Below are 26,770 nucleotides of genomic sequence, written 5' to 3'. Positions count from 1 at the left end.
TGGGACGCACTTTCGCCTCCCGACACCGTACTACATGCTCCACCCCGCTGTGAAGCCCTGCTGGGTACGTCAAAAATAATCGCCCCCTTAGTGTCCCTAGCACGGAGCTTGGATGCGTGGCTTTCACTTCCCTACACATCTCGCTGGCTGGCCAGGAGCATCCTACTCGGTTACGCAATTCAGTTTGCCAGGCCCCCGCCCCCCTTCACGGACGTCCTCTTTTCCGCAGTACACGGCGAACATGCCAAGTCCCTGCACGTGGAAATCGCGACCCTTTTGCTCAAAGAAGCATTAGAGCCTGTCCCTCCAACCGAGATGAAGAAGGGTCTCTACAGCACTCACTTCATCGTACCCAAGAAAGGCGGTGGCTTATGACCAATCTTGGACTTGCGAGTTTTCAACCGTGCTTACACAAACTCCCGTTCAAAATGCTCACGCAAAAACATATTTTAACTTGCGTCCGGCATCTAGATTGGTTCGTAGCGGTAGACCTGAAGGACACGTACTTTCACATCTCAATACTGCCTCGACATCGACCCTTTTTACGGTTCACGTCCGAAGGCCAGGCGTATCAGAACAAGGTCCTCCCCTTCAGAACGTCCCTGTCCCCTAGCGCAGCCCTTGCCCCGCTCCGAGAAGCCAGCATTCGCATACTCAACTACCTCGACGACTGGCTCATCCTGGCCCACTCCCGAGAGTTACTATGTGCCCACAGGGACCAGGTGCCGTTTAGGGCTTCAGGTCAACTGGGAAAAGAGCAAGCTCGCCCCAGCTCGTTCAGAGCCTCTCTTTTCTCGGCATGGAGTTAGACTCAGTCTCAATGTCAGCACACCTCAACAACGAGTATGCTCAGTCAGTGCTGAAATGTCTCGCCACCTTCAGGCCAGGCACAACGGTCCCTTTAAAACTTTTCCAGAAGCTCCTGGGGCATATGGCATCCTCCACTGCAGTCGTGCCACTGGGGTTGATGCATATGAGACGTTTCAGCACTAGCTGAACTGGCGCTGCGGAACGCAAAATGTGATGGTCACCCCCGCCTGCCGCCAAACATTCAAACCCTGGACAGACCTCTGCTTTCTGCGGGCAGGAGTCCCCTTGCAGCAGGTGTCCCGACATGTCCTGGTCACGACCGATGCCTCCAGATTGGGTGGGGGTGCCATGTACAACGGGCACGCAGCTGCGGGCCATTGGAAAGGGGCCCCGCTGCGCTGGCACATCAACTGCCTGGAGTTGCTGACTGTTTTCTTTGCCCTGCGGAAGTTTCTCCCGCTAGTTCAGGGCAAACACGTATTGATCAAATCAGACAGCACCAACCCAGTAGCGGACATAAAACGTCAAGGCGACGTATGCGCATGCCACATGTATGTAGTGTATGTAGCTGCCATCGCAGCCCACCACAACGCAGTAGACGGCAAGACTTTGGGTAAGTACGACTTGATTATCAGGTTCCTAAGAGGCGCCCAGTGGTTAAATCCCTCCCAGCCAAGCCTGTTCCCCTCCTGGGATCACTCAGTGGTCCTCTCGGGCCTTCAGAGACCCCCTTCGAGCCACTAGAATCAGTTGGACTCAGGGCCCTCTCCTTAAAAACAGCCCTAAGTTGCCCGTACCTACTTGGACCGCACACAGAGCTTTAGACGCTCTGAGCAGCTCTTTGTCTGCTATGGTGGACAGCGGAAAGGGAAAGCTGTCTCCAAACAGAGGCTCACCCATTGGGTGCGGGTCCGAGCACACTCAACAAGGAGTGTTGCGTCCTCATGGGCACTGGCCAGAGGCATCTCCCTGGAAGACATATACAGTGCAGCGGGTTGGGCAACACCTAATACCTTTGCGAGATTCTACAATCTTAGGGTAGAGTCAGTCTCGTCCCGTTTTTTCTCAGGTCCGAGCCGGTAGAACTCAGTAACAGCCACTGTTGTGGCTGGACAATTTCCCGCTCCTCAGAAAAATCCTGAATGAAACAGATGCATTTCTCCGCCTTTATACCTGTATGTCTGGGGGTGGGACATGCAAATTCTGTCTGCCAACTTCTCATTGGCCTTTTTTCATAGATCAGAGGTATATTCGACGTTCAAGAAGACCCCTAGCTTCTTTGACATAACGTCTTGTTCCCTCCATCAGGTAACAGAGGTTACATCCGTAACCTAGACGTTACTAGTACATTGTTAATTGATATAGTTTGTTGTTACTTTTTCCACCTCCTGTATCTGGCATTATTACATCTTTTGGGCAAACACACACACACACACACACACACACACACACACAAGCTCCAAAAACAAATTCCCACCTCACCCCCCAATCACCACCCCCTCATAAATTTGAGCAAACAGCAACAATGTGTACCATTTATATTCTTTATTCTCTCAAGAGAACATGAGAGAGACAGACATTCCCACTGTCCCACCCTCATATTCCATATTTCAGCCTAACAAACTCGGCTATCTTTTTAAAACCTTTGTTCAAAGAAATGCACAAATAAACAGAAAAAACTAAAGTTCACTCAAAAATGAAAATTCTGTCATTCACTCACCCTCATATTGTGCCAAATCGGTAGGACTTTTTGTGATGGTTAGGAAAAGGTTACTCAATGTGACTCAATCACCATTCACTTTTATTCCATCTATTTTCCATACAATGAAAGTGAACGGTGACTACGGCTATAAGTCTCTTACATTCTGCCTTTTGTGTTCCATGTAAGAAATAAAGTAATTCGTGTTTGGGATGACGTGAGGGCGAGTCTATGATAACAGAATTTCATCTTCTTGTTTACAAATTTGAAGGTTGCTTTCTGGCGAAAAACTTTTCGAATAGCTTGAACCACCCTACCAGTAGAGAATAGCACCTCCCAGGAGTCTCTTATCCTGCACGTGGCAGGATAAATAAAATGCCATTTCCATGATAGCAAAGCGCAGTGTCAGAGAAACCCCGGCCTGCTGGTTAACAGATAAGACACAGTGTTAAATATGGTGACCAAAACAACTAAAAGAGGGTAAACCTTTTTACTATTCATTCAACTTATTTAGTCATTTTTGAAAACCCTCATATAATTGTGATTGAGACTATGATTCTACGCTGTGTACTATTCATCAATGGTTATACTATTCATCAAGTTTTCATAATCCTACATCAAAATGTAGGCCTAATAATTTGATAAAATGGATTGCATCATGACATCATCCTTTTTTTTTCATCCCCTTTTCTCCCCAATTTGGAATGCCCAAATCCCAATGCGCTCTAAGGCTATGTTCAGACTGTAGGCAAACCTGATTTTTTTCTCAAATCAGATCTTTTCAGGCAGATTGTCCACACTATTAATTGCAAGTGATCAAATCAGATTTGCACACTCAGACATAACCAACCTATCTGCATGGGTTGCTTTGTTAACGATGTAGGCGTACACACCTGACGATGCTTTCAAAACAGATGTGGGAAAAATGGAGGTGCATCATCTCGCTCTCCAAATAAGACCCTGTCCAGTCGAGGTGCAGAATTCCTGTCGGACAAGAAAAACTCAGCGACGGAGGAGACTGGTAAATATTATGATGTTCCATGCTGCAGTCACCGATTTTGGATGTCATCATTGTGTGTCACATTATGAGTGATGCAAAAGACCATCTGAAATCCGAATTGAGCAGCCAAATTGTCTGGACTGAGACGCATCTGAAAAAATCTGATTTAAATCGCATTTGAAAAATCAGATTTCATGTGTTTTTTGGCTGTCCAGACTATCAAAAACTCATCTGGATACAATCTGATTTTTTGTGGCAGTCTGAACAAGGCCCAAGTCCTTGTGGTGGCTTAGTGACTCGCCTCAATCTGGGTGGCGGAGGACGAATCTCAGTTGGCTAAGTGTTTGAGACAGTAAATCTGTGCATCTTATCGTGTGGCTTGTTTAGTGCGTTACCGCAGAGTCGCAGCGCATGTGGAGGCTTCACGCTATTCTCCGCGGCATCCACGCACAACTCACCACGCGCCCCACCACGAGGAGGTTACCACATGTGACTACCCTCCCTAGCAACCGGGCCAATTTGGTTGCTTAGGAGACCTGGCTGGAGTCACTCAGCACACCCTGGATTCGAACTCTCAACTTCAGGGGTGGTAGTCAGCGTCAGTACTCTCTGAAGTCCCCTCATGATGTCATTCTTTAAAAAAAAAAAAACACTGTTGCATGTGTTTTGGTTTAGCAAAAATAAATCTGCCCCTGAGCTGTTTCCGTACAGAATTTTGTGTATATTGCAAATGTAACAGAATTAATGTAAGAATTTTTCACATTTCTGTCTTTAAGCCCTCCAAAAATTGGCTACATTCACCTTCATTGTAAGTGCCTTTCATGTCCAAGATGTCCCCGCATTTGTGTAAAATGTAGAGAGTATTGAGAGAACTGTCCAGCTTTTAAAGTCACATAATTGCAATAGCAGGAAATATCAGAAGATGACTTAAAATTGGAGAATTGGCTTGTCTGCAGCTGGGATTATTAGAAGAAATTGATAGGAATACTTGGCAAAATACAACAGAACTGGTGGCATTAGTGAGCCTGTAATCCTATATTACACTCCTGAATTAAAATTTGGACAATGCGTTCACATTATGTAATTTTATTTGTCCTTGCAGAAATTTTTTTGTGAAACGCGGGCTGCGGTGTCCGAACAACAAATAAAAACCTCAACACAAAATGACGTGCGTATTTAAAAAAAAAAAAAAAAAAAAAAGAAATAAAAAAAAAACACGAATTTATTTTGCTTTTCCATGTGTAAATAAACACTTGATAACATAAAATGCTTGAGAAACACTGCATTAGTCCAGACATTACAGCCAGCATAAATTGCAGTCGTTTTTTCAAAGAGATGTTGGAATTTACATAAATAAAATTGTAAATGGTAAAATATACTGCAATCTTTACCAGCTTGGGAACGTGTCTTCCATAAAAAGTCTGGAAAAACTTTCATCAAGAATAAAGGTAGTGTGCCTTTTAAAGAAATTGAGGAAATCTCGTGTCTCTTCATCAGGCTACCTCTCCATTATGCTGTTTGTTGTAAGGACAGTTGTGATAAATAAAAAATTGTGGTAAATTCTGTCACGTGATACTACATTTTTGCATAATGCCATTTTCTTGCCAGTTTTTCATGACAACTGACTTGTCGACATAGGATTTATGTGCTAAACTTAAATATTAAAATATTATGTCGACGCTTGTGAAATTGTATCGATAATTTGCATTTCCATCAGATTTATTTCGATGAGCTAAAACTATTTCCGCAGAAAATCCTTGGATGGAAATGTAGTTAATGATATCACACCCATTCCATAATACACTTCTAACAAGCTTACGGTAACATTAAAAACAACTGAATCATTCTAAAGCAAGTGCATTAATAGTGTATGCAACAATATAACAACTTCTGGCTAAAACTAAACATAAATCATCTAGTATTAACGAATGAAATAATCCACTGTGGATATGAGGAATTTAAGCGGACACTGGATCATGGATCACATCCGTTTGATGCCGGTTGAAACGGACAAATCTTTCCACAGAGAATGCAACCAGGCATTATTAACTGGGGTGGTCATTGTTGAAAACAACCCCCTGAGACAACACACCATTCAATTGAACCACTAACATATTTGTAATTAATAAGCAGCTTTGATCTAAAAGAGATTTTAGGCTGTTCCATTTGCAAGCTAACATACACCAGCTGATATTTGTCTTCACTTGAAAATGAAGATAATTTTTTGTAATTGAGAGAGGCCAGCTCTGAGGGAGGGCGTTGGCAGACAGAAACAGGAGATACTATTGTGTACATTAGTATGTTTGTTTGTGCCTTGTGTTTTGTTTTTTGCTTTTGTGTGTTAATTGGTTTCAGAGAGGACACCAACTCATGCTTCAGAGAGGCCAAAGAGCCTCATGGAAATAAAATGAAAAGGCAACAGGTGGTCAAAGAGCTTAACAATTTTCAGTTTTGTCTGGATTTTGCTTTTGTATCTCTCACTTTTGTTTCACTTTCTGACAAATAATTCTGAACTCTCTTTTCCTGCCTTTCACTTTCTTACCCCTGCTGATAATTTTTTTTTTATCTTAAACCAGCCTAAGATGTTTTGCTAGTCTTATTTGGTTTAAGCTGGTCTCCCATCCTGACCAACTGACAAGTGCCCAAAGTCCCCCTAAAACCAGCAAAACAGACCAGCATGATCAGGCTGACAGACCAGCAAACCAGCATATGTTGGTTTCTTTTTATTATAATTTTTTTGTATTTATTAGGAACTTCTGGAGAGTTTTCTTTTTTCTGAAAAACAAATGAAATACATCTTCATTAATGACGTATAAAGCCTTCTTAAAACAAAATCTTCTTTAAAAGACGTCACACTGTAGTGACATGATTCACTCCAGAGAATCGTGGCCATGTTGCTAGCCACAACAATCCACAGAAACACTGCAGAAACCACACATCCTCACCATTGCACCACCATCTGGCCCCTCTAATGTTCATTTTAAATGTTCTAGATCCACTGTGACTAAAGTCATCCCCTAAACTTCAGCTGAAAATAGAAGACTAGATTTTTCCTTTTGCTGAAGAAAATATGATAAGTGCTCACACATGTTAAATGCACCATGATACTAATGTATTGTGGGTCGTTGCCAGAGCATTGCTCTGTGGTTGCTTACTGGCCCACCCAAAGTTTCTATTTTATTCTTGTCCCAACAGCTCGATTCCATCCTTCATTGTAAGTCTATGGGATATATTCACGTGTTTTATCATCTGTCATGTGTGGATTGCCATTAACATAAAAAGTTCAGATCTGTGATACAAAACGTTGGTCATCCAATATGTGTTTGTCAATGGCCAATACGGAATCGACCAAATAGTGATCGATTTATCACCCTTGCCGTTATATTGGTCTATGACTACTTTCAAGGATAATCTAGAGTGACATCTGCCGCTCCTTTAACCATGATGGTTCAGAGAGATTGATCATTATTGCTTTGTTCTATGACGTGTTTCAAGTGTACTGCATCTATAGCCACCATTTGGCAAGCGATTATTTTGACAAACGTTGCTAGTTGAATTGTAATGATAAATTATTTCGGATTGCTGTGCTGCTCAGCATGAACCGCTAGAGGACCTGTCTCTATCTGCAGGGGTTTATGAATATACACTCAAATTGTTTGCTATAGAATGAGTACTTTCGAGATAAACTGGATCATTTATAGATGTTGATTTCTAGATAACTTTGTTTAGATCAAATGAATACTTACAGTGGCTAAGAATAATTTTGCAGTTTTCATATTCTATTATTTCAGAACATCTGGGTTTTAGATTTGTATTTATTTTACATTTACCCTCTGTTGAAAACTTCCCTGTGTGGTGCATTTGTAAGTTTTCTTGCACATCTTTGTTTCATATAATGAAAAGGATTTCTCTAAACAGGTTGCCTTGCATTCTAAGAAATAACATACAATTTGAATCATGTTGGAGTACATTTAAAAGTTGAAAAAAATGGAATCGTGAATCGTCCATTAAGCTTGCTAAAAATCAAGATTGGATTTTTTTGCCATATTACCCAGCCCTATTATAACTTCAAATAATAGAAGTTACATTAAATACATATTTGTTCCTGCCATATTCTTCATGTTTAGGCTACACATCCAAAACATGCTGATATCTCTTAAAATAATATTCCAGGTTCAATAAGTTAAGCTCAATCAACAGCATTTGTGGCATAATGTTGATTACCACAAAAATTCATTTCGACTCGTTCCTCTTTTTCAAAAATCTGGGTTCCAGTGAGGCTCTTACAATGGTAGTGAATGGGGGCCAATTTTAGAGGGTTTAAAGTCAGAAATGTGAAGCTTATAATTTTATAAAAGCACTTACATGAATTCTTCTGTTAAAACTCATGTATTATTTGAACTGTTAAGTTGTTTCAATTGTCATTTTTACAGTCGTTTTAGGGTTTGATGACATAACACAGAAAAGTTTATTAAGTGATTTTATCACACAAAAATAATTTTTATACGACCTTTATGTCTTGTAGCTAAAATTTTAAACAGTAAGTATATTCTCATTTACTGATTGGGCATATTGACTTCCTGTGTAATGCCTCACTGGAATGTCGATTTTTGCTTTTTTTAAATAAAAGTAGGTAAGTGTCAAAATACATTTTTGTGGTAATCAACGTTATGCCACAAATGCTGTTCATTGAGTTTAACTTATATTGAATCCGGAACATTCCTTTAAGGCCAATTCACACAAAATTTGTGACAAATTACAAGAGAACTGCTGACGAAAGGTCTATTCATACCGAGACCAAAATGAATAAAACGAAAAACTACTTCACCCCTGTAGAGTAGGTGGTGCTGTTCTGCAAACATTTATTCTGGTGTATTGCAGGGATCTTTAAAGGGATATTTCACCCAAAAATTAAAATTCTCTTAGCATTTACTCGCTGTCATGACATCCCAGATGTGTGTGAAATTCTTCTAAAAATCTTTACTTGTGTTCATAAGAATATTTCAGCTCTGTAGATCCATACAATGCAAGTGAATGGTGATCAGACCTTTGTTGCGCCAAAAATCAAATTAGGGAAACAGAAAAGTAATCCATAAGACTCCAGTGGTTAAATTAATGTAACGCAGGGAAGAAGTCAAGAGAGCTGGATCTAGGTGCAGTGAAGGATTTTTATGAAAAAATAAACAAATACAAATAACTGGGAGACACAGGAACAAAATAAAACATCCACGAGGGGAGACAAAAACATAGACAGAAGAAAACATCCACGAAGGGCACGGGCAAAACAATAATAATTTATAGTATCATGTACTGTTCAACTGGTGTTTCAAAAATAAGTAGCTTTGCACACATTGTTCATTCACAAAAATGTATTAGTAAAAACATTTGAAGGTAAATAATGCTTTTTATTAAGCGACTATGCATCATTGTATATGAAATATAAATATAAAATGCATATCAATGAAAATGATTGAAGTTTGAAAATGATTGTGGTGGTGGTGGTGTAGTGGTCTAAGCACATAACTGGTAAACTTGTAATCATTGTGTCCTTGAGCAAGGCACTTAACTCCAGGTTGCTCCAGGGGGAATGTCCCTGTAATAAGTGCTCTGTAAGTCGCTTTGGATAAAAGCGTCTGCCAAATGCATAAATGTAAATGTAAATGTAAGTTCATTCTCCCTTGTGTTTATGTAATGAAAAATGAATTATTTTTAAATAGGCTTTTATTTAATGTCTTTAAAATATTGAATCTATTTGGCTACAATGGCTGTTTCATTGAAATTATGGTTTCTCTAGAAAATAAACATTTAATAAACCCTTTTGAGACATTTTAAAGCAAATACATAATTATCGAGCGATATATATATGGATATCGATATATTGAACATCAATAGGCTGAAAAATAGCAAATATGAAAAATATAAAAGTGTGCATACAAGTTCAGAAAAGACCGTTCATGCCAACCAAAGGAATTAAACTTTGATGTCAAAAGAAGCAAGGTGTGCACCAAAACTGTTAAAGTGAAAGCAACCTATGGCCAAAAAAAAACAGGCTAAGAATAAAATCAGTACTTGATGACAAATCAGTATGGACACACTCATGGCTTTTGAGTTACTCACACAACAGTTGCCTATAATGAAAAAAAACCCACATCATTTCATAACCTGTGAAAACCATAATAAACAAGACAATAACACATCCCCCTTCCAAATATTGCTCCAATGGCACGCATACAAATACACATATGTACAGGCAGAACAAAGGAGTAAACGAGGCATGAAAACAGTGCCTGATTGTGGGAAACATACACGCTAACATAAGACTTGAAACTAGATTTGCGAGTCATCAGCCCTGGAATCCAAGCAGCACAACTGCATCGGTGTACTACAGTACAATTAATCTGTTCAAAAGAGAGAGAGTTAAGAGAGAGTGTACATGTGCACAAGCTTAGAATAGATTTACGACTGTATGAATTGTTCTATAAATACAGTCAACTATGGTGGAGTATTAACAACAACCGGTTGTAATTCTTGTGGTCAGATTTAACTTCTCACAGACCGTTGGTCCGAAATCTACATCAATAAGAAAAAGATATTTCAGATTTGAAATTTGGGTTGGGTAAAAATATTCCAGAATTTTGATTAATCATGATCTTCATTTGAATCAAGATCCCAAGATCAATCTTTTACTGTATGCGGCAACCCTTTACAGTGCGAGTAAATCACTCGCACATGCGACCAAATCACTCGCACATGAGACCAAAAATGGTAAGCACATGGAAGCATGGATCTTCACTACCATTGTTAGATGTCACATAATTTCTATAAAACAAACTAAGCATTAAAAAAGCATTTTTGTAATTAAAAACAGTAAGCCTACCATAAACACATTTAAAAACAATAAATACCAATTATAAACATTTATAAGTTGTAACAAAAATGAATGATATTCCCTCACGGCTCTAATTACAAATTTAATAGAGATGAAGTTGTGATATGATAATATTTATTAAGAATCTATTAGTGTTATATAGTAAATTCAAGGTTGTTATTAACATTTGAAAAGTATTTTAATTTATGTCTGTGGATGTCACAGTGTTTTTTCTGGATCATCTTGTCAATGCCATTTAGAATGTCAGGCCATTTAATGTGGTTTTAAACTAGTTTACTCGCAGTGTGTTTTCATTGAGGTTTGCGCCAAAAAATTCTGTGCTGAATTAAAATGGTTTCCACGTCTCATGCAGTGCTTCTCACAGGTTATTGCAGCACTGTAGTGATCAACAGGGTGCGTTTGAGAGCCAGGTCTGTGAGTAAAAATGCACCTGCTCTGCACTCGCACTGCTCTTGTCCATTGAGCTGTATTAATCTACAGCCATACAGGTGCATTAGAGGAGGGTTTGACTTTGCATGTCTATTTGACGCCACTAAACCAGATACGTTAGATGTGTCGCTATACTTCAGAATAAGAAGAACAGCAGTAGAAATGCGTACCAAACCGTATAATGGAGAGCTGGAATATTCCAAATCTAGATAAACAATTTTTATGCAAAGAGGAACTTGATGATAGATTTCACTAATATGACAGATAAACACCCCCCTCTCAGCTTTTTGCCCCCTGGCAACCTTTGAATGCCCCCTGAGGGGCGGTACCGCCCCTGTTGAGAACCCTTGTTATAAGTGAACCTCAAGGAACATATTAAAATAATAAAAAAATGACATGGATTGAACCCTTTAAAGGTAAATTCTAGGTTCAATGTGGGTTCAATTCAAAAAGTTAAGCTCTTCCATTCTAAGTGCTTTTTTTTTTACGGGGGGAGAAGTTCAACTGATTTTCTATGGTAATTGAGCTTCTTTAGAAATGTGTTTAACCTGGAATGTTCCTTTAGCATTCTTGCTTTCTCTCTGAACATCCACAGTTTAATCATTTAGGTGCAGGTACTAGGGTTGCAGCGGTATACCGGTTTCACGGTTTACCACGGTTTGAAAATTGACAGTTATCATACCACGTACATTTGCTTATCTACGGTATTGAGAAAAAAATGCAACCGGACAGAGAATCTCACATGTGGGTGCGCATCTCCTTTCCTCCTTGTCTGCCTGTCAGTCTTGTCAACTTGCGACACACACACACACACACACACACACACACACACGCGCATGCGCAGCGGAGAAAATGTCTGAGAGAAGCGAGGCGAGGGGGTCTGACATGAGTGTGTGTGTATATGAGTTAAAGCAGTGTTTCTCAACTGGTCTATTTGGACTGGGTCGCTGACAGCAGGGAAAGAGCAATGCCATGGTTCTCCCATTGAAGATATTTTGGTGGCCGCCCAAGGTATAGTTATTTAGGACTGCCGACATAGATTTAATGATAATCTCGCAAACAGCTAAAGCAGACATAGACAACATATGGCCCGCGGGCTGGATCAGGTCCTCCACATGGTTTAATGTGGCCCGCGGCTCATTTATCATAAAAGCGTCTTTATTTTTCAACTGAACACCCTCAGTTTGAGATTTATATTCGCACAAATTGAAAATATTCCACCTAATGTGATTTTTGATTTTTAAATGAAATATAAAAGTAGATCTCGGCATCATTGACACCCGGAGGGGTAATCATTGACATGCGAGCAAAAGCAAGCCAGAGACGAATATGTAAATGTATTTTTTATTTGTGCAATTTAGAAACGTTGAATTCCCTTCACACCTGTATGTTAATCTAACTCTTGCGGTAATCATTCATGCAGTTGTGTTTTTTTATTATTATTATTAAAACGGAATAATACATTTACAGGGAATTAGAGATGGCAAAATAAATGTATAATCTCAGCCTTTTTTCAGTTTTTTAATGCCTCATAGAAAAGTATCTACCTTTGTAGAGCAATATAATACTTTAGGCAATTGCAGAATAGTCTCACTAGTCACAGATACACTTCAAAAAATTGAGTACACAACCATTTCTGGGCTTAAAAGTTACAAAATGTAAAAGTGAAAGGAGATTTAGAAGAAAAAAAGACTTACATTTTAATCTGTTGCTCACTCACACCTATTCTATTGCTTCTGAAGATATGGATTTAAACACTGGTGTCTTATGAATAATAATAATAATTAATATAATAATTTAGTATCATGTAATGTTCAACTGGTGTTTCAAAAATAAGTAGCTTTGCACACATTGTTCATTCACAAAAATGTATTAGTAAAAACATTTGAAGGTAAATAATGCTTTTTATTAAGCGACTATGCAACGGTTGTTTGACTTTCCATTATAAAATGGAAATTATAATGGAAAGTCAATTATACGGTTTGGTACGCATTTCTACTGCTGTTCTTCTTATTCTGAAGTATAGCGACACATCTAACGGTTATATTTTGTATATGAAATATAAATATAAAGTGCATATCAATGAAAATGACAAAAACCAAATCAATGCAGAACATTGCATCTCAAAAGCAATACAGTGTGGCCCCCCCATGCACTACTTACAGCCCGATGTGGCCCCTTTACCAAAATAGTTATAAATATTAATAATTACACACCATCACCTTTACAAATTTGTCTCAGGATTTTACATGAGTAAAATTTACTGTTGCATTTTGACAAACGGTTATAATTTCATATGAAACTATAACAAGGTAGAATCTATTAGACCTCATTTTACATTTACATTTATACATTTGGCAGACGCTTTTATCCAAAGCGACTTACAGTGCACTTATTACAGGGACAATCCCCCCGGAGCAACCTGGAGTTAAGTGTCTTGCTCAAGGGCACAATGGTGGTGGCCATGGGGTTCGAACCAGCGACCTTCTGATTAACAGCCCTGTGTTTTAGCCACTACGCCACCACCACCAACATTGGCAACAATTGCCATTTTATATCAACAGTGGCAGTTTTAGTTAAAGTTTCAAGATGTGTTTCAGCTAGTATTTATTGTTCATAAATACATTAATTTATTAATATTATTACTATTATTTAAGACTAGCACACTGACCTAACCATGGTAATGAGCTTCTATGTAATATGTGTATAAACATGTAATATTAGGTAACAAACGGGAAAATAATGGGCTCATATAAGTAAATATGCTCTTAAAGTTTTAAAATGGGGAGAGACAACTTCCTGTAGATTTTGACATCATCAACAAAAATAATGACACTTGATGCATGTCCTTGTACTGGAAAACCATGAACAAAACTATTCAACATAAAAGGAAATGCAACCCAGGATACATTAAATACAGGTTATGTTTAATCTATGGCAGGTCGACACTTGATTTCCAATGTAAAATCTGTCCTGAAGCAAAACCCTATGAGAAGCTAAAGTTAAAGGTACAGACAGGTGTTAGGAATGAGACAGCGAGGAGAGAGGATCTAAATGCAGGCTTCTTTATTATTAACAAAATACAAAACAAACACAAAGGAAAAACCCTCGATGGGGAAACAAACATAAACTAAGAACTCAGGCAGGGAAACACAGATCAGACTTGACAACATTCAACGAACGACAAGGAGTGAACAAAAAGCAGGGCTTAAATAAACAGGGAGTGATGACTGAATTAGACACAGGTGAGAACAATGAACAAAATGGCAGTGGTGATGACAGGTGGATTCTGGGAAGTGTAGTACATTTAACAATGACAAGTGAAACCCAGGGCAGACAACAAGGGAATCGTGACAACAGGAGTGTCGTGCACCAACAGTATATGTTAACTGTTAATAATCATAGGACATTACTTCAAAAGCTGACACAGCTGATGTTATTTTTCATTCATTTAACATGCTATGCTAACATGTAAACTAACATGCTTTAGTTATATGACATGTTATAGTTACATGATATTTTTTATCATGTTTATAATTCTGTTTATTATATTTCTGTTAGCTTTTTTACACATGTACCAAGAGTGGACGCTGCATCATTCTTAAAAGTGTAACACATACTTCAATAAAATAAATGGTTTCAGGTTTCAATTATAATAAATTGTTTGCTCAAAAATAAATAAATAAATAAACACTTCTGTTATTCTGTTAATAATAGTAATTGTGTAATACTGTATACAGTGAAACTGTGATATTTTCTGAGACGGTTATCATACCGTGAAAATCTCATACCCTTGCAACCCTCGCAGGTACCTAATGTTTGGATATTGATATGATATCCGAAAGCCAACTTGGCCAGACAGTCATAGTTTATCGCTGTGAGAAGAAAGGTGAGCCATTTTAATGTGTTGACTTAATAAAATGCTATAGGCTTTTGATAAAAGACAGAGATGTCCTGCAAACATTGAGGACTTACACAAATAAACCAGATAGATTTACATAGTGCTTCACTATGACAAGTAACCACAGCACAGAGACATTGTACTCTACTCTTTAAAAGAAATAGTTTACTCAAAAATAACAATTCTGTCATCATTTACTCCAATAATAAATGTAGTCCATATGACGTGCACTACATTCAAAGTCTTCTGAAGCCACACGCCAGCAAACATACTAGAATTTAAGTTGTTAAAGGAGATGTGTTGCCTTTAAACTATGTTTCAATGACATTTGGTCACAAGACACAAAATAACCGATTACATTTGATGTCATTTACATGAAATGCAATGCATCTAAAAGCGCCATCTTTAAGGGCAGTGGAAGATATTCAGAGAATAATGACTTAAACTTCTCTATTAAAAGACTTGGAATATAGCGCAAGAGTCATTTGAATCACTATTATGTTGAGAACTTTTGTTTTTGTACGCTTTCAGAAGACTTGGAAGATGACGCATGAGTTGCATAGACTACTTTTATGAAACGCTTGTATCCTTTTTGAAGCTAGAAAGTGAATCTCTATTCTGTATTGAAAAAACAAACAATATTTATTGATATTGACTTGAGATATTTATTGATATATCTCCTTTTGTGTTCCATGTCCGAAATTAAGTAATTTGGGTTTGGAGCAACATGAGTGTGAGTAAATAAAGACAGACTGAATCTTTAATTAAAGGATGGAAATGTATTTCTTCCTGCATTCATTGGGCCAGGCGTTCTTTGTCTCCTCATTGTTTACTATGAAATAACATCCTGTTTTAATTGAACATCCTCTCTCTCTCTCTCTCTCTCTCTCTCTCTCTCTCTCTCTCTCTCTCTCTCTCTCTCTCTCTCTCTCTCTCTCTCTCTCTCTCTCTCTCTCTCTCTCTCTCTCTCTCTCTCTCTCTCTCTCTCTCTCTCTCTACTTTGTACAGTGGAACTAAATAGTTTCACAAGAAGCTATGGTCATACAGTGACCTGCAGGTCAAGACCCCGCCCTCCCTCCCCTCACACAACATCCCCCTGCCTCTCAAAAAATCCTCCCTCACACACAAACACACACATGCCAGATAAAAATACAAAGTGTCCCTTATGTAGCAGCACAGAGGCCTGGGTGACAGTGCTTAACATGATGTTGATATTTTCTGGGAGGAGCATGAGAGGAGAAAAGGATCTCTACTGTCGGGGTGGTTCATTCAAGCACACTGCCTGACCTTCATCCTACCCCCGAGGTCCTTGGCTTGACTCACAACAACACACTGCAACCATAGATAACAATGCCAAAGCCTGGCACAGCGGTTTCATGCTATCCGAACAAGTTGACAGGAGATACATGCTAAAATTAGTATCCATCACACTAGAATAAGAGCATTTCAGTTGGCTTAGTGTGATTATAAGACTAATAACCTGTTCAAACCAAGTGCAAGTTATTAACAAAAACAAGATTTTAAAATAAATCAATGCATCTCACAATCATTCAGTCATTTGTTTTTCTACACTTCCCAATTTGGAAGGCTTTAAGCAGCTTATTGCACATTCAACATATATTCAAGTAATTTATCAGTATGTGTGTTCCCTGGGAATCGAACCCATGACCTTAGAGTTGCTGACACCATATTCTACTAGTTAAGCTACAACCATTATAACAATAAAAAAAGAGATAGTAAAACAATTCTGCATCAGACTTGTAAAAGGTTTTGGTGAGATAAATCAATTGGCAAAAATTTGTAAGATTATATACAGTACATGTTTACCAGAAGTGTTTATCCTTGTGTCAGTTCCAAAATCTATTAAAAGTCTTGTCAATTGATAAATGCACTTTTAGAGCAAATATTGTGTAAAACAAAACAAAATGTAGCAAAAAAACAAAAGAAATTCCATTGTCATTATATCAGTCATCAGCCAGTTTGGTCTCTAGATTCTGAAAAAACTAATATCAATAATACTTTTCTTTCTTTTTAGAATAGTCGACTAGTGACCTCCAAAATTTATGTTTAAATGTTAGTGAAATTAGTCATTACTAAAATCGCTACTTGATGTTTTTTTAAGACTATTCTTAATGCTCAACAACAAAAAAATAACAGTGCAAGACATGATGCAACTGATGGTGAATACGTATTGCAGTGGCGGTGCTTTAAAAGGGATGAATTAAAGACTTGACTTTGCCAAGACGATTTTACCATGCAAACTGACAAACAGCAAAAGCACAGCAGGCTCATTAAAGCACCACCATTAAAAACGAAAGAAAAATTATAATAAGTATCTAGATAAACTAGTCGACCTAGTCGAACTTAAGTCAACATACTGTATACAACTTAAGTGTAAAAATGTTAAGTGTTACCTAACTATCAATGCTAGAGGTGCCTGTTTACCAGTAAAGATTCTAGCAGTTATCCAATGCAAAACAGCAAACAAACTCACAGATGTCAACACTGTGGGTGGAAGTAAATATATGATCGGCTGTCTGTTATCATGGTGAAATTTAATTTTGAGTGTTTGCATAATAGATATTGTAATACATAACATGTCTTCATCCTTAAGTGCTTCCTTGGTAAAAGTAGTAAATAGAGATATGAGAACAGAAAAGTAATTATGGACAGGTGGAAACAGTCAAATATCATTTAGATGCCTGTAAATTACTAAAACAAATATTCTTTGCTCAAATGATGCAAGTGTATTGTAACTTTGTGATTGTCATGTTATTGCTGCTTAACAGCCTTGGCATATTTAGAACACAACATATTGTATAATTAACAGTTACATAGAGGTGATGTGTGTGATTTCCAATGTTCTACAGAAACATTTTCCTCTCGTGAGTTGGGAAGAATACTTAAAAAGCCAATACACAACATCCTCTAAGGTTAAAAACCTTTGCCCTGTAGGGAAACGCAATTTCGATGCAAGAGTTGGGATTAAATTGGAGGACTATAGTGATGTGATCTACCTGTTTCCAGAGGAACTCATCATCCTGATTAATCCTCCACGTGGTGAGGAGGTGTATGGAGGAGAGCACTCCTCCACTGAGCACTGCCGCCCTCATCCGCACCGGTAGCAACGTGTAGATGATGTAAATGAAGAATACGGACCACCAGATGCCTTCCGAGGCGCTGCGAGGGGCCACCATCAGCACCCCAAACACCTGCACCACAATAAGCACTCCAATCACAAGGTAGCTGACCATCCACATGTAGTCCTGGTGAAACCCGTTTCGGTTGCACACCACCATTAGTGCCAAGAAGAGGGTCATCGCCACAGAGAGCACAGAGGCGTAGACCACGTTGGGTGGCCCGTGGATGCAGTGGAAGGTCAACATGACCCCACAAACAATCACCAACACACCCATCAGCATTGTGAGGGAGCTCTGGTTGAGCCTGAAGAAGTAGCGCTGGTAGAGACACTCCAGTTTGCGAGACTGAAACTTCTTGGACTGGAACACGCGCACCACCCGTTGCCAGCAGTCAGCCGCTGTTACTGACCCCACACCGCTGACCGTGTCCTCACTGGAGCCTTCGCACCCCGCACCGCCCCTTTTCCTTCCCTTCACCTCTCCATCCTCAAAACCCAGGTCCACAGATTTAAGCCCCACTCCTTCCCCCCCACCCCCCACTTTACCGTAATGGTCTTCCTGCCATCCACATCGCACTCTGAAGTTGCTCCCGCTGGTACCTCCAACTCCCCCTCCTCCTCCAGACCAGGTGGCATGGGCTTGCGGCGGCTGGGGAGGGGGCTCCATGGCTTCCACGTCCCGCAGGCAGCTCATGTAGCGTGGGTTGCAGAGAGAGGAGCCAACCTTGCGCTTGGACTTCTTGCCATTGCGCTCGCCCCAAGCGGCCTTGCGATCATCCACTCTGGCCACTAGGAAGCCGTTAATCCAGGACATTCTGAGGAGAGAAATAAGAAAAACCTACGTCAAAGACGAGATGGAACAGTCTATAATACCTAAACAAGGAGAAACAATAGATCTTCTGAGAGCGTTATAAAAATATTCTGGATATATTGTGCAACAAACATATACTGTACTTGTAGCATAATGTTGTACAAAGACAATTATTTCAACTCATTGTTTGTTTATTTAAAAATCTGTGCCGATCCGGGCCAGTTGGCGTGGTTTCATTTCCTTTTTCCACTGTGATGCGGAGAAATCAGAAAAATGTATGTAACAGATTCATGTGTTGGCGACGACGTGAGAGGTAAACATTGGAGTGAGTGCGCTATAGAGAATGAACACATATTCCAGTTTTTAGGACTGCTTTTTCTGTGATTTTTACTCTGCTAATACACAGGATAGACTCGGCCCATGTCGTAAAAAGGAAAGCAAAGAGAAAAAGACGAGATGTTTTCCATAATTTGCAGAAAGGTTGGGTATGCCACTGGACAGGAACACACAGAAAGGTAAAGGTTTCAAGATCAGCTAAAAGGGACTTTTGCTAACAAATTATTATATAAGAATTATTGATTACCATGAAAATGTATTTTGAATTGTCGCTTCTTTTCTTTAAATAAAAAGGAAAAATCTGGGTTACAGTAGTTACAGTCCACAACTCACCATTTCAAAAGCATAGCCATCAGACAATGTGGCTAAAAGTGTTTGTGTTTTAATGTACTAATATTGTTACATATACCTTGTCTTGTTTCACTGTTGCCCCTTTGTTTACCATTTTTTTCACTTTTGTATTCCTTAGTTTTCACTTTTGTCCCTTGTGTAGCTCCACAGTCTCCCTGTTAGCGTTCGTGTTCTCTGTCATTGTTTTCACCTGTCCTCATTAGTTCACCATTGGTTTCTGTTTATTTCCTCATTATCATTATACGCGAGCCTGCGTCCACGCCTGTCACGGTGAGCGAGCCAGCACCCACGCATGTCACTGTGAGCGAGCCTGCGCCTATGCATGTCACTGTGAGCGAGCCAGCGCCCACGCATGTCACTGTGAGCGAGCCAGCGCCCACGCATGTCACTGTGAGCGAGCCAGCGCCCACGCATGTCACTGTGAGCGAGCCAGCGCCCACGCATGTCACTGTGAGCGAGCCAGCATCCACGCATGTCACTGTGAGCGAGCCAGCGCCCACGCATGTCACTGTGAGCGAGCCAGCGCCTACGCATGTCACTGTGAGCGAGCCAGCGCCTGCGGCCTCTACCGTCAGTGAGCCAGCGCCTGCGGCCTCTACCGTCAGCGAGCCAGCGCCTGCGGCCTCTACCGTCCCAGAGCCAGCGCCTGCGGCCTCTACCGTCCCAGAGCCAGCGCCTGTAGCCTCGACCGATCCAGAGCCTTCCTGGGCTCCGCCGCGGCCCCGCCGTCCGCGGCTCATCCTTCTAGGACTCCTCTTCCAGAGTTTCCCGGGGCTCCTTCTCTTGAGCCTCCCGAGCCTCCCAGAGCTCCGCCTCTCGAGCTTCCCAGAGCTCCACCTCCCGAGCCTCCTACGGCTCTGTCCCCAGAGACTCCAGAGCCTTCTTGGGCTCCGCCGCGGCCCCGTGTCCGCAGCTCATCCTCCTACGGCGTCTGCTTCTCAAGTCCCTCAAGTCTTCCAGGGCTCCTCCTCCCGAGTCTTCCAGGGCTCCTCCTCCCGAGTCTTCCAGGGCTCCTCCTCCCGAGCTTTCCAGAGCTCCGCCCTCCGAGCTTCCTAGAACCCTGTCTTCCGAGCTTCCTGAGCTTTCCAGAGCTCTGCCCTCCGAGCTTCCTAGAACCCTGCCTTCCGAGCTTCCTGAGCTTTCCAGAGCTCCGCCCTCCGAGCTTTCCAGAGCTCCGCCCTCCGAGCTTTCCAGAGCTCCGCCTTCCGAGCTTTCCAGAGCTCCGCCTTCCGAGCTTCCTGAGCTTTCCAGAGCTCCGCCCTCCGAGCTTCCCAGAGATCCACCTCTCAAGCCCCTCGAGCCTTACAGGGCTCCACCCCTCATGCCTCTCAAGCCTTCTACGCCCTTCTCCCCGAGCCTCCTACGGCTCCGCCTCCCGAGCCTCCTACGTCTCCACCTCCAGAGCCTCCTACGGCTCTGCTCCCAGAGACTCCAGAGCTTTCTAGGGCTCCACCTCTCAAGCTTCCTACGGCTCCACCTCCTGAGCCTCCTACGGCTCTGCTCCCAGAGACTCCAGAGCTTTCTAGGGCTCCACCTCTCAAGCCTCCTACGGCTCCACCTCCTGAGCCTCCTATGGCTCCGCCTCCCGAGCCTCCTACGGCTCTGCTCCCAGAGACTTCTGAGCTTTCTGGGGCTCCGCCTCTCGAGCCTCCTACGGCTCCGCCTCCCGAGCCTCCTACGGCTCGGCTCCCAGAGCCTCCTATGGCTCCGCCTCCAGAGCCTCCTACGGCTCCATCTCCCGAGCCTCCTACGGCTCTGCTCCCAGAGACTCCAGAGCTTTCTAGGGCTCCACCTCTCGAGCATCCTACGGCTCCGCCTCCTGAGCCTCCTACGGCTCCATCTCCCGAGCCTCCTACGGCTCTGCTCCCAGAGACTCCAGAGCTTTCTAGGGCTCCACCTCTCGAGCCTCCTATGGCTCCGCCTCCCGGGCTCTCTAGGACTCCACTCCTCAAGTCTCTCGAGCCTCCCAGGGCTCCGCCCCTCAAGTCTCTTGAGCCTTCCTGGGCTCCGCTTCCCGAGCCTCCTACGGCTCCGCCTCCAGAGCCTTCCAGGCCTCCGCCTCTAGGGCCTCCTCCCAGGGCCCCTGACCCTGTTCCTGACCTGTGGCCTCCTCCCAGGCCTCCTGACCCGGCCCCTATCTTGTGGCATCCTCCCAGGCCTCCTGACCCGGCCCCTGTCCTGTGGCCTCCTCCCAGGGCCCCTGACCCTGTTCCTGACCTGTGGCCTCCTCCCAGGCCTCCTGACCCGGTCCTGCGGCCTCTTCCCAGGCCCCCTGACCCAGTCCCTGTCCAGTGGCCTCCTCCCAGGTCCCCCAAACCTGTCCTTGCCCTGTGGCCAGCTCCCAGGCCTCCTGAACCTATCCTTGCCCTGTGGCCAGCTCCCAGGCCTCCTGAACCTATCCTTGCCCTGTGGCCAGCTCCCAGACCTCCTGAACCTATCCTTGCCCTGTGGCCATCTCCCAGACCTCCTGAACCTATCCTTGCCCTGTGGCCAGCTCCCAGACCACCTGAACCTGTCCTTGCCCTGTGGCCAGCCCCCAGGCCTCCTGAACCGGTCCTTGCCCTGTGGCCAGCTCCCAGGCCTCCTGAACCGGTCCCTGCCCTGTGGCCAGCTCCCAGGCCTCCTGAACCTACCCTTGCCCTGTGGCCAGCTCCCAGACCACCTGAACCTGTCCTTGCCCTCTGTGCCCCCCAGGACTTCCTGCCTGCCCTCTGTGCCCCCCTGGACTTCCTGCCTGCCCTTTGTGCCCCCCTGGACTTCCTGCCTGCCCTTTGTGCCCCCTTGGACCTCCTGCCTGCCCTCTGTGCCCACCTGAACTTCCTGCCTGCCCTCTATGCCCCCTTGGACTTCCTGCCTGCTCCCGTGCCCCCCCTGGTCTGCCCGTCTGCTCCTGATGTTTTTTTTATTTGTTTCTTTTTTTCGGATCGTCTGGAATCCGATCCTTGAGGGGGGGCTCTGTTACATATACCTTGTCTTGTTTCAACGTTGCCCCTTTGTTTACCATTTTTGTCACTTTTGTATTCCTTAGTTTTCACTTTTGTCCCTTGTGTAGCTCCACAGTCTCCCTGTTAGCGTTCGTGTTCTCTGTCATTGTTTTCACCTGTCCTCATTAGTTTGCCATTGGTTTCTGTTCATTCCCTCATTATCTTGTTGGTGTTCTGTTTGTTCATTGGCCCCTTAGTCCCACGTTCATGTATTTATACCTTGGGTTTTGGTTCTGTCCTTGTCTATCGTTGAATGTTGTTAGCCTGGTGTGAGTTCCCTGCCTGTGTTTTCAGTGATATGTTTATTTCCCCATTGAGGGTTTTTCAATTGTTTTGATTTTGTTAAATAAAAGTAAAGCTGCACTTAGATCCGCTCTCCTCGTCTGCCTTCGCTGTCTGCATTCATAACAAATATGTGTTTTCGCAAAGCAAGCACGTAATGTGTCAGTGTATGACAGTGCATTATGACCCTGCACCATTCAATTGTGGTAAGTATTTGTGAAGCCCATGTATGTTGCAGATATTTGTTGGATGTTACCTGTGTGGGTTCTGGTTTGTGCCCCAGCCCTGATCTCGCTTTCGGAGACACTCATTTATAGCAGTGGATGAGTGAAAGCAAAAATATGAAGTTCAGACAAGCAAATGAAGGGTATCAGGGAATCCACTTTCGTTTAGTTACTGTAGACTGGCTGGATGAATCTGAAGATCTGTTATTGATATTATCTCTTCATGACATCTGGATCTGTCAAAAATGAGCAAACAATAGAAACATTGTGAGATAAAAGCCCTTAACAGAAGTCAAATAATATCATTGTCTCTGAAAACATGGTACAACATGTAAAAAATGACCATAATTAGGGTCTCCTGAATAATTAAAAACTTATCTTAGGCACTGAAACAAAATGCATTCTCAGACATTCTAATCAACTAATATTCGTAATTGTTAAATCAATATATGCTTTACTTCCTTAACAGTAACAATTAATAACATCATCCCTAAGCAAACAAGTTCAGAAAGCTTCAGAAACATTAAGATTAAGATAAGTTTTACTTCTAACTATGTCATTCTTGCCATTTTAAGATGTTCTGAGCTTCAAATGTCATTCTATTATGGCTGTGGGCCACAAGGTTAGAAAAAGGTTGTCGGGTGCACCGCTGCTATAAAATGAGACAGCAGAGAGCAGTCATGACAATTCTGAATCAATGAAGATGTCTCCAGAAATAAAAAGTGAGACAAATGCAGAATAGTTGCTGTAATTTCACCAACATTGTTTATTTATTTACTTTAAATTATTTTGTTCTGTATTGTTTATATGTACTATTTATTTTCTTATTGCTTTGGCAATATAAAGCTTTACTTACCCTCTGTATATGGAAATGCTCACGTCTTTAATATTTAATTTTTTACACTAACATTAGTAACTGATGTCTAAGCAATAGGCCCCATTCCCTGATTATTCCAAAATCACACGTGATATTAATTTAGTTTTATTTCTCTCTATTTTAAGGTATTGTGGCCAACAGTAGGCTATTATCATATTTAGAGGACGAGTCATATATATAGGCTACATTTTTCATGGATCTCGTCACTTCATTTAAATGATGATTCCTTTAATTTGGTAACGGTAAAGACGCAACATCAGACAATGACTGAGGTAAGAAGTGGTCGTGTTAAACGCATCCACCGGCTGTCAATCACTCGTTCCCGCCAGGCCTTAAACCCGCGTGCGCGTCAATGAACAATATTCCCATATTCTCCATGGGCCATACGAATAAACATACAGCGCGTGGTATACAATCGATTTATCTCACAGATTTGGACTTAAGCGTGATGTCGAAAGGGGTTGATGGAAAAACAGCAATTCCTCACAATATATAGGCTATTCTCGAGCCCTTTACTGGCAAGCATTCGTTCGCGCGCTGTGCATTTTAAAAGCACAGTGACGACAGAACGCACTAATGACAGAGTAACCTGCCTTACAGCCTTATTAGAGGCTATATCACTGATAAAGGGGGGCACACGCGTTTGCCTCGTGCTGTATTCCTCATTTGACATTTGTGCGACATTTCAACAGCCGCGCGCTGATGTTACATAAATATAGAGATCTCAGTGTCCCATCCGTCCCTTCATTAATTGTTATGAATCAAACGGTCGCTTTATTTTTAGGAAAAGAGCGTCATCTTCAGTCAAATTGTGCAGTGTCCATACAGAAAGAAGAAAACCCCGAATATTTAGGCTTTAATGCTGCAACAACCTGTGTATATAACATATGTGCTGCATAATTGCGCTACATCGATGCCTGATGTTGCTAGAAGAACTATGCAGCATTTCTCCCATAGGCCGTTTGGGGATGTTTCGTTACATAACACTCTGTCTGTGTGTGTGTGTGTGTGTGTGTGTGTGTGTGTGTGTGTGTGTGTGTGTGTGTGTGTGTGTGTGTGTGTGTGTGTGTGTGTGTGTGTGTGTGTGCCATATTCACAGCACTGACCGTGTCAAGGCTGTTACAGTAACAATGTGCTGATACTTGTGCAACACATCATGTCACACCCGACCGCCAAGTGTGTGCTATCCCGTCCTTCTCCCAAGAAGCTGAAATTATCGTGCACTACAGGCCCTAAACACGTTCACTCGGTCCGTATCTATGGTGTACATGTTATAGTGAACACGCATAGTGTGCGAAACATTCCAATGCATCAGTAATCAACATCGGTTGGTTTTATACGGGCAGCAGCAACACTTCAGTGCCACGCGCAACCTAAACATATTAAAGACATCAAGTCTTATGCTTAAAACCTTTGGCATAACATCGATTTAGACCAGGCGAATGCTGTTTTCTTCTTTATTTCGCATTATGCTGGACTCTTCGACCTTTCTATAGCAACATCAGCATTGCAAAGTAAGAAAAGGCTTTGCATTGGGGCATTAAACATGAAAATGATAACTTTGACAATGCCATATCAGCTGATTGGCATAAATTAATGTATCGCTTGTGTGAAAGGAGAGAGGGCTGTTGCATCTTTCCATTGGTTATTCGCCATGTCAAAACTCAGGGCTAATGCTGCATTACAGCCAAGATGAGGCTACACGAGCCCTGTACACCCATATACACTGCTGACATCCGACACTTCCAAATGTCCTATATAAAACGGAAACGCAGCAGCGCGAGGACAAACGGTGATCATCAAATAACGTTTGTCCATCAGCAAGCAGCCCTGCATAAAACATGACTGATAACCCCAGAAAAGATCTGACTCACCATAGATATCTCTCCTTTTCAGAAGCTAAAGCGATGCCGTCTCGGGCGCGCGATGTCGTTCGCTCGTGCAGTGTTCTTGTTATCGGTTAGGGCGATGTGTTGTTTGCAGGAATTGAGGAGGACGAGGGGACAGAGGGCCACAAACGGTGAAGCTCTCCCTCGCTTGCGCTGCCTTCTTTTCCCAGCCTCTCCCCCTTCACACAGCCGCGGTGCCAGTCTCCACGCGCCTCAACACTCCCCCTAAAGGCCTGCGAACGATCAGCGCTCCTCTGCAATGCCAACTGCTCTCACCTGTCGTCGTTCCCCTCTAATCTCACAAGCAGAAAGAGCCAAAGATCTGGACGTGTGCCATTATAACAGACGGTCTACCTACCCATCATCTATCGCTTTTTCATTCTTTCTTTCATTCATTCTATCTATCTATCGATTCTGTGTGTGTCTGTCTACCCATATATCACTCTTTAATTCTTTTTCATCTGTCTGTCCGTTCATTCGTTCGTTCGTTCGTCTCCATCCATCTATCCCTCTGTCTGTCAGACTGTCCGTCTGTCTGTCTATCTGTCTATCTATCTATCTTGAGTCACACAAACGATATTAAATGTCATTGCATTAGATAACAAAATATCAAACCAAGTGGCTTTTATTGAAAATATAGCACAAGCACAATTTACAAAAAGTAGTTTGTTAGGTTTTATTCTACTTATGTTTACCATCAGAGTTCTGTCAAAATAATACATTCCTATCACATAAATCTAAAGATATTTTTGTAAGTCAAAAACTCTAACTATTGTTTCTAATCCTGCTACAAACATATTGATAGTGCTTTACATACAATCTAATGTGGTAACATTCCACACACCACTAAAAATATTCCTCAATAAAGCTACATGCAACTGTTGGTGGCAGGGGCATTTCTAGAGACGCTGGGGGCCCCAGGCAGAAGGGATTTGGTGGTGTGTGGCCACCAGCTGCATTGCAGTGCATCTCCTCCTCATGGACTGCACCAGATTTGTCAGTTCTTGCTGTGAGATGTTACCCCATTCTTCCACCAAGGCACTTGCAAGTTCCCGGACATTTCTGGGGGGGAATGGACCTAGCCTCACCCTCTGATCCAATAGGGCCCAGACATGCTCAATAGGCTCTTCGCTGGCCATGGCAGAACAC

The 26,770-nt window shown here is 42.1% G+C and overlaps 1 protein-coding gene across 1 annotated transcript in view; it reads right to left on the bottom strand.

Moving 5' to 3' along the window:
• LOC127628382 (adenylate cyclase type 6-like) overlaps positions 1–25,828 on the bottom strand; it is an 88,750-nt gene extending 62,922 nt beyond the window's left edge. The window contains exons 1-3 of the mRNA XM_052105099.1: positions 25,607–25,828; positions 22,888–23,091; positions 17,746–18,682 (exon numbers count right to left, since the gene is read on the bottom strand). Coding sequence (XP_051961059.1) covers positions 17,746–18,681 — 936 coding nt within the window. The 5' untranslated portion in view covers position 18,682; positions 22,888–23,091; positions 25,607–25,828. The remainder of the gene's footprint in view (positions 1–17,745; positions 18,683–22,887; positions 23,092–25,606) is intronic.
• Positions 25,829–26,770: the final 942 nt, after the last annotated feature.

Source organism: Xyrauchen texanus, chromosome 35 (assembly GCF_025860055.1).
Source record: "Xyrauchen texanus isolate HMW12.3.18 chromosome 35, RBS_HiC_50CHRs, whole genome shotgun sequence".
Classification (NCBI taxonomy): domain Eukaryota; kingdom Metazoa; phylum Chordata; class Actinopteri; order Cypriniformes; family Catostomidae; genus Xyrauchen; species Xyrauchen texanus.
The sequence above is the reverse complement of the archived record's forward strand: the minus strand, read 5'-3'. Positions and strand labels throughout refer to the sequence as shown.